A 14,388-nucleotide genomic window follows, 5' to 3' on the forward strand; every position below is an offset into this window, starting at 1 on the left:
TCCTGGCTACTGCCATTGAAACAGAAAGCTAGAGGGGAGGGCCAGACAGTCATGGTCAACAGACTCTCACCATGGACACCGTGGACTCACTGATATGAGTGATAACACAGCACCACTCACTGGCCAATGCCAGCAAAAACAAGCTTAAAGCAGAATAGAAACTAATAGTAATTCACTCTAGTTTCCTTTATATATATATATATATACTGTATATAGTATATGTATGTATATATGTATACTGTATGTATGTATACTGTATGTGTATATATATACTGTATGTATGTGAGACTACATCACAACTGCATCACACCTACCCAGACCCACATGCTCACACCCCAAACTCCAGCTTCTGCATCACTTCTGCATCACTCTCCGCCACATGGCCTCAAACTGCACCATTTTGTTTCTCTCCGTCGCCCCACACACCCTCAATATTTAGATAATAAAGTACTTGCACATCCACACTGGTTTCCATTGTGCAAGATTGAAACATCTCCACACCTCCCTAATGTGTTGAGGGATATAAGAGGAGAGGCATGGAGTATGCCACTGTTTTGTCCTGAAACAATCCCAAAAGCACACTCACACACACTCACACTCACACACACACACACACACATCACATTGATGCTACGCTGCTGCTCAAAGAGAATCGAACACACCACTACCACTCTAGGACAGAACTAGTACACTGTGTTGATTAAATACAGCGTCTGAGTGATTTAGTCCTGCAGTGCCTTTTCTTCAGAGACTTTTAATCACTGCAGACGTCACTTATTAAAGTATTGATGTTTCGATACAGGAGGCCTTTGAGTTATTTGTTGTTTTTGGCTCCTGGGGATTTGAGACTCGGCTCAGATTGTTTTCCGAAAGTACTTTTACTGTGATTCTATAGACACTGCACGCACACACACACACACACACACACACACACACACACACACACACACACACACACACACACACACACACACACACACACACACACACAGTACGGGGCTTGAGACTGTACCATCTCAGGTCAAAGCCTTTTCCTTCCCCTCATCTTCTCTTCTTTACCGCATTTTCCCAAATCAAAGTTCTGATAAAGGGAACATTTTGCGTTACATTTTCAAAAGTTAATTGTTGCTCCAGGCGTTGAGATTAAACATCGCACTGATGTGAAAAAGTTGGACTCTGATGAACAAAGTGTTTCTCCTCCAATTCATTACTCTGGCAGATGAGCCGATTATAGTGGTTGTAAATATTAAAGATGCTATGGCAGATTACCCTGCTGCTGCTGAATCTAGATCTGGGTTGCTGCTGGATCTTTTTAAACTGCCAATCAATGGCTTCAGTACACAGAAAGGAGCACAAAGGAAACAATTCAACAATTTGGGTAGTTTAAATTGGTGGGAAAGTTTATGCCTCTCTGTGGTGTAGTCTGGGAGGATACCATTTAGGGTTGTTCTGTAGATTTGGATGCTGTGCGTGTGTGTGTGTGTGTGTGTGTGTGTGTGTGTGTGTGTGTGTGTGTGTGTGTGTGTGTGTGCGCTTAGTGACTGTGTACGGTTGTCAGAAGATTATGCAGTGTGATCCACGTGTGTTCAGACGTGAGTCGCCATTCAATATGTGTTGCTGTAATTCCAGCACACTGGTGATCTTTATGTCTCACATACCAAATAAATCTGTCCATTAAATTGACATTTCAGTTTCCATAGACCTTCGTCAGGTTTTGTCTGTCTGTGTTTTGCAGGCGGAGGGAGAGGACAGCCTGAAGAGGATGCAGCTGATGGAACTGGCCATCCTCAACGGCACCTACCGAGACGCCAACATCAAGTCACGTAAGGATGACATCACCGCTCCCCCTCCCAGTCCCCAGAGCGGGGCGGACTCTGACTGACACAGTAGAACAGCCCTTTGTGTGTCCGGGAGCTCATGGGTGTAATTCAAGCTGCTCCTTTTCTCTCACAACAAGTGAAGAGCGTTGTGTGTGGTGCCATGCACAGTGGCTGAACTGAACGGAGGGTGCTTTTGGCCACGTTCAGCATTCTCCTCGGTGCATTCTCCTATTGGGTGGCACTCGGTCGAGTCGAGGTCTTTGAAGGGGGGAAGAGAGGAGGTCTGGCTATGACTGGGCGTCCATTTTGTGTCGCTGAGGGAGATGCGTGCGTCATTCCAATCACATGGTGTTTGTCCTAAACAAATCCCGGCCAGCACTGCTGTGCCAGATTCTAACTCAATACTGGAGATGAATGGAGACCAGCCTTGAATAGCTCTCTCACATAGTGCTAAATGCTGTGTAGTGGAAGCTAAGGCCAGTGTGTCTACCAGTTTGTTTATGTAGCTTGTTTTCCTGTTTCTGACTTATCTGATATGCTTTGTGTTCTATGACATGTGTGATAGATGCTAACTTCTGTTTTGTCTCCTCCTTTTTCTCCCTCCTCTCTTCCCCTCTCTGTCTCTCCACACATCCCTCTCTTCCCCGCTCACTCTAGCTGCCCTTGCCTTCTCTTTTGCAGCGAACGCCCAGGCGCCCCGCATCATCACCGGCCCCGCCCCTATGCCCCAGAATGCCCTGCGCACGCCCACCCCGGCCGGCCCCACCCTAATGCCCCTGATCCGACAGATCCAGACCTGCATGCCCAACGGCTCGCCCCACCCGGGCGTCATGACCCAGGGTCCCGAGGCGGGCCTCATATACGCGTCGCCCTACGATTACCCCTACACGCTGGCCCCTGCCACCTCCATCCTGGAGTACCCCATCGACTCCAGCGGGGTGTTAGGTAAGAATGCGTGCCCCTGCGATTGCCCCGCAGCCCCCCACCAACACTACCACCCCCACGGCCAGTGGAACCCCGCCCCCACGCTGATCCTGCGCCACACCTCCTAAATAATCCCCCCCCCCCCCCCCCCCAGTCAGCAACAGAAAAAAACATTCCAGCTCTTTACTGCATCTTTCTTTTCACTGTCACGAGACACTTCTCTCATCTAAAAAGCCCTTTAAGTAATGTGTGCATAAATAAATAGGCTGTTAAGTGCTCCACTGGCTCGATGTGAATTATAAGAGGGAGCTGTTTTATTTGGGAAAAGGTCCTTACCCTCCTCTCTCCCGGTCCCCGCATACACACGTGGCCCTATAGCTTTGAAAAAGCCACTTTAGAAAATCAGATTAGAAATATCATATTACCAACACAACGTGACTCCATTAAGAATGCTCCCAAAGGCACAGTGTAAACCTGAACTGCTATCAATGCATCAAAATGCCAACAGCAGCTTGTCCAATTGGGTTGAGCACATTCTAAATAGTCCGTCTGTACCGTGTCAGCCCGTAGCAGCCAGTTTTCTGCCCAGTGCAGTGGACCAAGCCTCCAACTGTGTGTCTGGGTGAAGGGAGAGGGGGTGTTACTGTGAGGAGAGGGGCGGGGGGTGGAGGTCGAGGAGCGGCGGAGCCCGGCGAAGATTTCACCCTGTCTCTCTCTCTTGTGTAACCAATACAGCGTCCTCAAAGGCCGAAGAGCTGCCCCTCTACCTGGGGTTTCAGACCTGTCACTTTCCCATCACTGTGCAGCGAGGAGAGCCCTCCAACCGGCCTCCCTTTTAAAGAAACACCCCCTTCCCTCCCTCCTTCCCTCCATCCCCTCACACAACACACACACACCTCCTCCTCCCCCCCTCTCTCCCTCCCCGCCACCACACATTGGACTGGTCGAGGATCGGCCCTCTCTGAACAACCACAAGCCACATGGGGAAGCCTCAGCCCTTCCTCTTTGAACGTCTGTTCAAAGTGACGTGTGTGTTACTGATCAACCCTTTTTGATTTCCTGTCCTGATGATGATGATGATATATCTGTGTATGATGATGAGGGAGAATAAGCACTGAGCCCCACACTGCTGGAGACCCCCCTTGGGGCGGGGTCCCCCGTCACCCTCTCTCTTGGGTGTGGCTCTGGGGCATCGGGAGAGGTAACATGAGGTGAGGGGTCAGCGGAGGTCGGGACAGAGGGGTTACGGAGCCAAGGGAGTGGTGGGTTTGTGTTGGTGACGAGGTTAAAGCATCTACTGTAGGCTTGACAGGCTTTATTCACAAAGGGATTTTAGGACTTTCTGTCCCAACACTGACAGTCTTTACTTCACTCTTATCACAATATTCACCGAATTATTATTTCAGCTCAAGTGTAGCCACTCGAAACAACAGGAAGTGAGTGAACAACATGGCCCTTTTGTATCGAGCTTTTTTGTATCGACTCAAAAGGAATGTCCTAAAATGGCTTTGGGAATAGGGCCTGGTGATGCTTCTCAAAGGACCGCCGGACACTCCTGGCACTAATTCCCGGTTCCCTTCCTTTATTCTATAGGTGTGGCTTTCCCCACGAAAGGCTAAAAGAATTTCAAGGATCCTTACTGAGCCCCTCATTCGATCTAAGTGTTAACACACAGACACTTTTGTTTCCCCAACGGCCTCTTAGTATATCGAACCATGAGTCAGGCCTATAGCAGTCAGACAGACAGACCCCCTCACTACTGATGTTTACACTGGCCCAACCTCCCCAAAGAGGCACAGCTCTTTATACCATGCATGATGTGTGTGTGGTGGTATGTGCATCCTGTACACCCGCAGCCACACATGTATATGTTGTTCCACTGACTGCTATGTCTGGGCTTGAGAATCTCTACAAATACTGTCTCGCTTTACTAATCACTTAATTCATTGCCTTTTTTCTTTCTTTTTTTTTTAATAAGAGATGTTACTTTTTTTATTACTGCAAATGTGCCTAAAAGCTTTCGTCTCTGGGCTTTAACCAGAGAGTGAGTGATCAGTATTATATTTCAAACGAATAACTAGAGAGATGCACTTCCTGATGCTCAACCTGAGATTATGTGACTAGTAAAGCTCCCCTCTCTGTCTGTGTGTGTGTGTGTGTGTGTGTGTGTGTGTGTGTGTGTGTGTGTGTGTGTGTGTGTGTGTGTGTGTGTGTGTGTGTGTGTGTGTGTGTGTGTGTGTGTGTGTGTGTGTGTGTGTGTGTGTGTGTGTGTGTGTGTGTGTGTGTGAATGCATAAATGCCTAATGTCTGTGAATCTGTAGCAAGGACTCGAGTAAACAATGGATCCTTACAGTCAATGCTACTCCATTGTCATGGATGTTACTAAGTCCAATATTTCTCCTTGTTGCAACAAAATATATGAGTATAATTTGTGCCTTAACATGTATTTCTAATGATTTTTCCTAATTTTGTTAGATGTTTGGTCATATATATAAGCCTTTATGATATGATGAATTGAATTGATGGAAATGGTGAAGGAGGAAATGACCTAATCCTTGTTTTGGTCATGTTGTTGCAATCCGAGCAGGTGCAGTGACTACTAAGGTTCGAAGGCACGAACTGCGGGTCCATCCTTACCAAAGGATAGTGACCGCAGACCGAGGTTAGTTTAGCTCCTATGCTTTTGTGTTTTTATTGCTAATGCCTGCTCACTGTTGGTCCTGATCTGTTTTGCAATATGTACAAATTGTTAAGCTAGTCGTCCCAGTTTGTGATGTGATGCAACATACTGCACCCCCTTCCTACTCTTGGCCTCTGAGAAGGTTTATTTAGGTGATTCTGAGGAATAGTGACCACAACACTGTAGGATAATGATGCTTTTGCTATCTAGGTAGAGACACAAACACGCATACCTGCATTTATACAACAAACTACTCCACTCCATTATTTCGATGACTTTATGAATCTGACATGATGTTGATGACAGATAATGGACTATACCCCTTCTAAAAGAAAGAAGATGCAATTATCTGTGTTTTAGTTTCCCCCTCTGTTGAACGAGAAGTTTGCAATTTTATGCACTTAAGTCTTCAACTCCTTATTAAGTGGATAATGTAACACTATAATTGATCAAGTATGTCCATTTGTATTTATTTGTTTGCGGAAATTACTTTTTGGAGAATCTGACCCATTTTATTGTCAAAGACAACACAAAGTGGGTGTAAACCTGTCATGTCCTATTTGTTTTTTGTTTTCACTGTCTAATTGGACTGCAGTAGCTTCCCATTTTTACTACAGTAATTTAGATACAAAATTCAATTGTTTATTTAGTGTCAAAAGTCTCAACAGCGGCCTTATGAGTAGATAGGGGTGGACACGTGGTGGGCTTTAGTCTGGAAATAGCTTCTTCTGCAGATAGGTAAACAAACACAACTGCCAAACCCTTTACTCTCTGAAGTCTACCCATTTCCTGCCCTCCTTTTTTTTAAGTCCATGCAGAACTTTTACTACCCTTACTGAATAATTGAGAATAATTGAGGAAGTTATTGGAGAAGGAACCATGTGTGAAGTTACACAGGCAACTAGGAATTTGCGCGATCTGTAGTCTACAGTGTCTTCTCTTTTTTCATCCTTAGACCTCAGTGCTTCAAACAACAAGTGTGCCTTGTACATGCACACACTGTGTATCATCACAATTACATTTCATTACAGATAGTACCTAATCAAGGAAACGGTTGCAATGTGCCAGGGGATTTGATGCCAATGCCAATTGAAAACAGCCGACAAGCAGTGTATTTATCAATACGGCTACATTTTAGTACAAACATTGAAATAGAACAATCCAGAGAAATTAAATGAAAGTTCAATAACCAATTAATTAATCACTTTTTTTTTTTGCTGCTAAATGATATGGAACAATTAAAGAGAGAATTCACCCAAATTACAAAATAACATATTGGTTTCTTTACCCTGTCAGCAGTCGGACAAGGTATGACACAGCAACACATGGTTTGGTTTAGTTTCCCTGACACTGTGTCCACAGTAATCCATTTTGTAATTTGGGTGAACTATCCCTTTAACATATAGCACTGTATGTTCATCACGTACAGTCATAGTGTCGCACTTTATACGTTGTTGGACATTTCTTGAATCCTTATACTCTTAAAAAAGAAAACGTATTTATGTCTATCATCAACATGACCCGTCACAGTAATGAGTCAGTGATTGTCTTTACAAAAAAAAGTGCAGATACACACAGTATATTATACAGACTGTATCTAAGGATATTCAGATTTCACTGTAGAGCAGACTGTGAATTGCCTCTGAAAACATTACAGGCCGAATCTGCCCTAAAACAAATAAGTAATGTAAAAAATAACTGTAACATGGAGTTCCTTAAGAAGTGCATATTATTACTAAAAGGTCAAACCTTAATCAACAGTAAAAAAAAATCTGATAATGGTAACGGATAGGTAACACTGACATAATTAATGAGAAACCAACATCAGATTCAATTGCACAAAGGCCTGTATTTAATCTACCTCTTCATAGGTTTGGCCCCATACTCTGATTTAACAGTTTTACAACATTAAGAGTTTGGACAACACTTTATCCAAACATTAAGGTAATACAATATAATATGATTGACATTTGTGATTCAGTGCGGTTCGGATGGTGAACCATGAGGCAGGTGGATTGAATGCAGGCCAACCAGTCAAACCTGTGTGTTTAGAGGCAGGCTGTCTCTGATGGAGGCAGGGGAGGAGGCAGATGTAAAATGGCATCTGAAATGTGGGTTTCTTTATCAGCTCACGTTGGCAAAGATGTTGAACAGTCTCAGTATAGTATCAAATAAGTGCATCAATTGGGTCTAGAGATGTATACAGTATATTCCGATTTAGATTTTCCTCTGGACATTTTACAGTGCATTTGGAAGCGTTTACAACAGCTCTCAACGATACACCGTTTTCTCAAACTCTTAGTACAGTGAGATTTACAGCCTCTTGTCAATCTGGTGAAGAAGCCACACCTTTCTGTTTTCTTTACATCTGTTGCACTTTGCTTCGTTTGAAAAGAGAGACTTTACGCCACAGAACTTATTTTTGCACTGAATGATTTAAAAAAAGTAAAAAGCATTTTTTTTATTTGTTTATTTTTTTTAAAATCTCTTCTGCTCCAGTCAGAAGGGCAGACATGTTTAAAAAGTGACAACTACGACAAACCTCAGACGATGAAATAAGTAAATGAATACATGTATGATCTAAGCTGAAGAAGTCTTAAACGGACCACTGTGGAGTGGACAGAGAATTCTAGGGTTCCACTTTATGGGTGAGAAATTGCCAGAGTATGAATGCATTTATTGAGAAGGAAAAAAAATCACCTTGAGACATTTTTTTTAACGTTTTACTGTAAGCTTCTTTTTATTTGTTGTTGTTGCAAAGAAAATAGTATATACTTGTGGCTTCTTGAAATATATATATAAATATATATATTAAAAATATAAAGCAGGAATGTATATGAAATGTCAGATTTTACTTGTATTTTGCAAAGAAATAGCCAGGATTATTCTAGAGGGCTATTTGTAGGAAAGACACATAGCAGCTTTATAGAACCACTTTAGAAAATGTCCTATATTTTTGAATATATTTTAGGGCTTTATACAAAAGACAGGACCTTTTCAGTGTTTATATGCAAGTGCATTTTATATTATGTGTCCTGTGAAATGTCTATTGTCTCCTAAGCTGAGGGTACCGGCTGAAGTGACAGCTTTAGCATGCTCACGGCTTCAACTTCCATGGCTAGTGTGCTATTCTAGAAAATACCATGTAGTGTTGCTTTGTACCATTAAGGCAAGGATTTTCATGTTTGTTGTAAATAGAAAACATACTTTAAAAAGGCAATAAAAAATTATATTGAGTAAAAAAAAACTATACACACTGTTTTGGCCCTAAATGATTTTGTCCACAATGATGTGGTCTTCTTGAATTTCTCATTGTATCCTCTCTAAATTCATTTATTCTATAACAATAAGACTTATTAATATTCGTTTCCATCACTACTAGCCGCTTGACTCTTGAACCCATGAAGGGCTCTAATGACTCTTAACAGTCAGTTAACAATCATTTTACTGACTGTTGTCCAAGACTATTCCTTCCTCCATCTCATTTTGATCTTTTCTTCTGCCTTGATTTACTGTCTATTCACTTGACTGCTACTAACAATTAGACATACTGTTATTGTCTTATTTAAATTTCCTCCTTTTTAACATTTGAGCTATGGGGGGGGGGGGGGGGGGGGGGGGGGGGGGACATATTATGTAAAATCATGCTTTCATGATTTTACGACACTGTATTAAAATAGATGAAGAGTTATTCCTGAATTATTGGATTCAATCAACCCACCATATGAATTGTCCTGTATCTATACTAACAAAAGAATGCATTCCTTTTTTTTTTCCTCCTTTTTTTTTACACAACGTTCTCGCTCCAGCGCTCTGGCTTTGGTCAAAGGTGTTGTGAAAGATATGGAAACACATTGTGACACGTGTAAGTTGGTCAGTCCCAGTTATGGAGAAATCGTATGGTGGGTTGAATGGATGCAAGGTATAGCTCTGATTGGTTAAATCATATTGTCATCCTGCTGTCACTAGCCGAGACTAATCTCCTCTCAATCTTTGTTCTTTCCTTTCCTTTTTGTTTCTCTCCTTTATTATTTTTCTTTCCTTTCTGTTTGTTTGTTTCCTAACCCTTCCCCCAGCCGCCACTGGCAACTAACCCCTGACCTTCTGACCTCTGAACTCTTCACACATGATGACCTGGCCATTGCCTGCCCGCAGATCAGTTCTTCGGTAGAAAGAAAGAACACATAAAGCAGCCTTGGCTTGTTACATTCAGTCATGGCACAGCTTCTCATCAGCCGAATAATGGACACACTATAATGGCTTGGCGGGCCACTCCTGCCTGCCCTGTCTGCTTAATAGGGGGACTGACCCTGGCTCTAGACCTGCACTGAATCATTGTTAAGCAATAAGGTCTGAAATGCCCCCTCTGAGCATCACTGAACGAGTCCCCAGCCAGGCAACTTCCAAACACACCACACCATACTCTAAAACACCCTGGTAACGGCTGGTCGCCTCATCCGGACTGAAGATGAAGAAGGTCGGCACCCTCCCACCCCTCCGACCGCCCAAACCCACCGCATGTCGCCCAGGTGACTTTCCCACTGTCATGGTAACGGAGCTGGCTCTGAATGTATAGCAGCGCGGTGAGGCCTTCCCGAGCAGAGTGCATGCACCTCTCTCTGTCTCTCCCTCTCTCTGTCACTCTCTGTCTCTCTGTCTCTGTCTCTCTGTCTCTGTCTCTGTCTCTCTCTCTGTCTCTCTCTGTCTCTGTCTCTCTCTCTCTCTCTCTCTCTCTCTCTCTCTCTCTCTCTCTGTCCACCCATATATCCTTGCCAACTGATTACCCCTCTCCCTTCACTGACTCTCTATGAAATCCTGGTTCTGTTATGAAATGGAAATTGGGGGGGGGGGGGGGTTCATTCTAGCAGGACTTGAAGAGAGACTAGGGGTCAAAAAAGAGTATCAAGCGTATAGAAGGTGGAGTACCTGTCCCGTTACCTGGCATTGTTGTTGTTTTTCTACCATGAAGGAAGATCTTGCAGTCAACTGTTTTTTTTTAGGATGTAAAAGCCATGCTTGCCTATCTGCTGTACAAATGTATTGAAATTGTAGATACATGTGTAAAAATGGGGGAGAGAACACCTATGTAAAGAAAATAGACACTTTTATTATACATGGGTGCTCATGGCAAAGAGAAATATCTATTTTTCAAAAACATAGTCTTTTATATCTTCATGTATTGTAAAGAGAAATTTAAAATTAAACCCTTTATGTCATGAAAACAATCCTGTTTTCTTTCTGTGGATGGAGAGGTGAAGACCAAAACAACCTTTCATTTGATTTCGAGGGTTGAGCATTTAACTGAAGTGGAAAAACAACAAAGTGCCTTATTATGGTTTCTGATATCTGAATGTGTCATCCTCAGCCTTTAAGCTGCAGGCCAGGTCAGTACACACAGTCTTCAGCCACAGAGATGCCCTTAGACGGAGTCAGTCACCTCAGCCTTTAAGCTGCAGGCCAGGTCAGTACACACAGTCTGTCAGCCACAGAGATGCCCTTAGACGGAGTCAGTCACCTCAGCCTTTAAGCTGCAGGCCAGGTCAGTACACACAGTCTGTCAGCCACAGAGATGCCCTTAGACGGAGTCAGTCACCTCAGCCTTGTTGCTACACTAGTCAGACACAGTAGGTCTCCTTCCACCATCATTTAAGTGTGACTCTAGGTAGGTACACAAGTTCTTTTTGGTGGCTCCATAGAGTAGTAATATCAGTTATATATTAGTAATCTACCAATTGTGTCAGAGTCTAGGTCATTAGACCCTTTGGTGCAATGTCCTAAAGCAGGGATCATCAACTAGATTCAGCCACGTGACAATTTATTTTTAAGTGGATGGTCAGGGGGCTGGGACATAAATACAAATAAATAATTTGTAGACTGAAAATGTACCGCAAGAAGCCCAAACAGAAATAATATGTGACTAAAACATAATAGTTTCAAACCTTGCTCACATTGATATATGATCACAATATCACTCTATTATGCGTGGTAATACTTTGGAAGAGATGTCCAAAATTAAAATCACTTGGAGCTGATTTGCCTGTTTTTACAGTCTTGTGGGGCCAATTAAAATCCCCTGTGGGCCAAATTCAGCCCGCGGGCCGCCAGTTGGGTAACCCTGTCCTAAAGGGACAAATATATGATAAAAGAGAGCTGTAACATGTCCAGTTCGTATCTGAACTGAGAAAATGATTGGCCTTATAGTATTTCACTGTGACGCCCCTGAGACTCCGGTTGTCTTTGTCTGTTGAGGATGGCCTCAGAGTTCCCCAATTATTATTTCCAGTAGTATGCTACTCATGCCAGTTCCTAGGTTTTACACACAAGGACATCTTGACATGCATCGTCTTTACAGTTAGTAGTGTTAGAAGTGTCATTCTGGACTGCCTTATGTAGGAGTTGTCATTGGCATAGACATCCCACTACCCGTGGAGCTGACATCCCACATCCCTCTACCATGATGTATCTCTCTACCACCTATCCCATTAGATGAGGACGTGTCTGTTTCTGCCCTCCTGATTTACTTCCTATAAAGGAGTATTGGGTCTATAGTCTTACTGCTGACTCGACACGTGCTGTGTTAATTGGAGGAGAAGGGTTTATGTGATTGTGGTACCTAGTGATTGACTGTAAAGCCTGTGTGTACTTCCTGGTCTGCACCAAAAGATTGCTCCACATCCCCCTCTTTATTTACTATGCAACAGAATGGCCTCTGGTGGTGCATGAAGAGTTTCTGTGTCTCAGATTGTCTTCATGTGTGCCATTTCTTTTCAGTTACAGTATTTATGTTTGCGAAATGATTCTCCAGTGCAATTGCATATGATTATAATCCATTATAAATGATGAATACGTATGGATTCTCAATCACTAATATGATACGTGTTATTATCATTGTTACCAGAAGTCATTATTATATAAGACAATGGATTGACTTTGAAGCGAGGCGAATATGAATATTTTACATATAATTGTACTGGTGATAAAAGAATGGTAGCAAACAAATGGTTTCCTTGGTTGTGAGTGAAGAGACATCCGAACCAATATAGAATGGCATCCCATCCCTTAGTAATGTTACTGTTATGCTATTATCAGAGATTTTTTTTGTCTGTGCCATATTGACAGCATTATTCTTGGACCTGGTGTGTTTTTTTCTTTTCTTCTGAGTGTGCAAATCAAGCGTGTTATTCTGTAGGACCCCATGCTGTCGAACAACTGATCCTGTTAGCATTTACTCCATGGATGGTGTGCGACCATACCCAAATGATTTCCTATGAGAAAACAATATGTGTATTTGCAGCCATTGTTACAAGTTTATAATGTATTTTTCTATCTTGTTTTATATGTGTGTAAGAAAAGAAAAAAAAGTGAAATGACTTACATAAACGACAACAGCAGCTACGTTATTTGTTTGATTTTGAGATTCTTTGTAGTTTATTAAATCTGTTTTTTTTTCTTCTCCCTTAATCCTGGTCCTGGGGAACCAAAGAGGTGCACACCTGATTCCTCTAACGGTCAACTCATCATAAAACCTTTGATTAGTGGAATCAGGTGTCTAGTGCTAGGGCAAAAACAAATATGTGCACCCCTTCGGGCCCCCAGGACCAGGACTAAGAAACACTGCATTAAATTGACTCCTTGACAAAGTCTTATCTCTATTACTGATTCAGACCATTGAACTTTTTCCTTTCCTCCCGTGTTTTGTTGTGACGTGTTAGACTTAGCCAGTATTATTTAATAAATGATTCCAAACAGACGTATTAATGAAGATGTTCTGTTTTATTACCATTCTGAGGGCACTGCATCATTTTAGAAAGAGAGGCTACAGGAGTTATTATGTACCTGGGTGGTTTGAGCACTGAATGCTGATTGGCTGACAGCTGTGGTATACCACGGGTACGACAAAACATTTATGAGTACTACTCTAATTACGTAGGTAACCAGTTTATAATAGCAATAAGGCACCTCAGGGGTTTGTGGTATATGGCCAGTATACCAAGGCTAAGGACTGTGTCCAGGCACTCTGTGTTGCGTCGTGCTTAAAGAACAGCCCTTAGCTGTGGTATATTGGCCATATACCACACCTCCTCTGGTCATTGCTTAATTATCATGCATCTGTATACTGTAGTGGTAGTTTGCAGCTATGAAATGTTAGATGACACATGAACCATATCTATGAAGGAATATAGCCTCTTAGACCATTTGGCCATTTGATTCAATCAAACATAGCAGATGCTTATTTTATAAGCATGTTGTTCTCTTAATAGTAACTTATGCAACATCCCTCAATTTCAGAGTTCTTGAAATAGTTTTGAAAAATCCTGTTATGACTTCTCATTCATTTATTTTCTTAGGCCAAAGTATTAATATTTGTTTCATTTCAAACCCCCCATAAAATACCCAAGTTGGAAGTAAATATGAGATGCTAAGGTCAATGTTTTTCAGGGTTTCTTTGTTGACTTCACTTTGCTACTCCCCTCTACATCCAGGGTAAAAACTCAAAAGGATGTTCCATAGTTTGTTATGGATACTCTGAAGTTTCATGGAGGAGTCATATCGAATCCTAGAACATAGGGACATCCCAGGAGAAGGAAGCTCTATCTCGTTGGCCTAGAAAGTTTATGGAAATGCAGGAAAATGGATGTGGCACAATTTTGGTAGGTCAAGGGTCATAAACAAATTTAACTTCAGGAAATATTACTGCAAGAACTACTACTTAGTGTAGAACCACATTTATATTAAACACTGGCTTAACCAGAATAACAATGAGAAATTAGCCTAGTGAGTTGACAAAATGGTGAATTAAGCAATAAGGCACGGGGGGGTGTGGTATATAGCCAATATACCACGGCTAAGGGTTGTTCTTAGCACGACTCATCGCAGAGTACCTGGACAAAGCTCTTAGCCGTGGTATATTGGCTATATACTATCAACCCCCGAGGTGCCTTATTGCTATTATAAACTGGTTAC

At 42.4% G+C, this 14,388-nt stretch overlaps 1 protein-coding gene across 3 annotated transcripts in view; it reads left to right on the forward strand.

Annotated features, from left to right (window-relative positions):
* The window catches only part of qkib (QKI, KH domain containing, RNA binding b), a 91,666-nt gene extending 82,082 nt beyond the window's left edge, over positions 1 to 9,584 (forward strand). The window contains exons 5-8 of one of the 3 annotated variants that reach the window (XM_036983106.2): positions 1,736 to 1,823; positions 2,478 to 2,765; positions 5,332 to 5,406; positions 9,501 to 9,584. In XM_036983106.2, coding sequence (XP_036839001.1) covers positions 1,736 to 1,823; positions 2,478 to 2,765; positions 5,332 to 5,406; positions 9,501 to 9,517 — 468 coding nt within the window. In that variant the 3' untranslated portion in view covers positions 9,518 to 9,584. Of the gene's footprint in view, positions 1 to 1,735; positions 1,824 to 2,477; positions 3,023 to 3,479; positions 6,919 to 9,500 lie in introns of those variants that run through there. The other 2 variants (XM_021608459.3, XM_090237741.1) reach the window with 2 other exon arrangements.
* The last annotated feature ends 4,804 nt before the right edge of the window (positions 9,585 to 14,388 follow it).

The sequence above is a fragment of the Oncorhynchus mykiss genome, chromosome 1, assembly GCF_057628025.1.
Source record: "Oncorhynchus mykiss isolate SJ-2025 chromosome 1, ASM5762802v1, whole genome shotgun sequence".
NCBI classification, from domain to species: domain Eukaryota; kingdom Metazoa; phylum Chordata; class Actinopteri; order Salmoniformes; family Salmonidae; genus Oncorhynchus; species Oncorhynchus mykiss.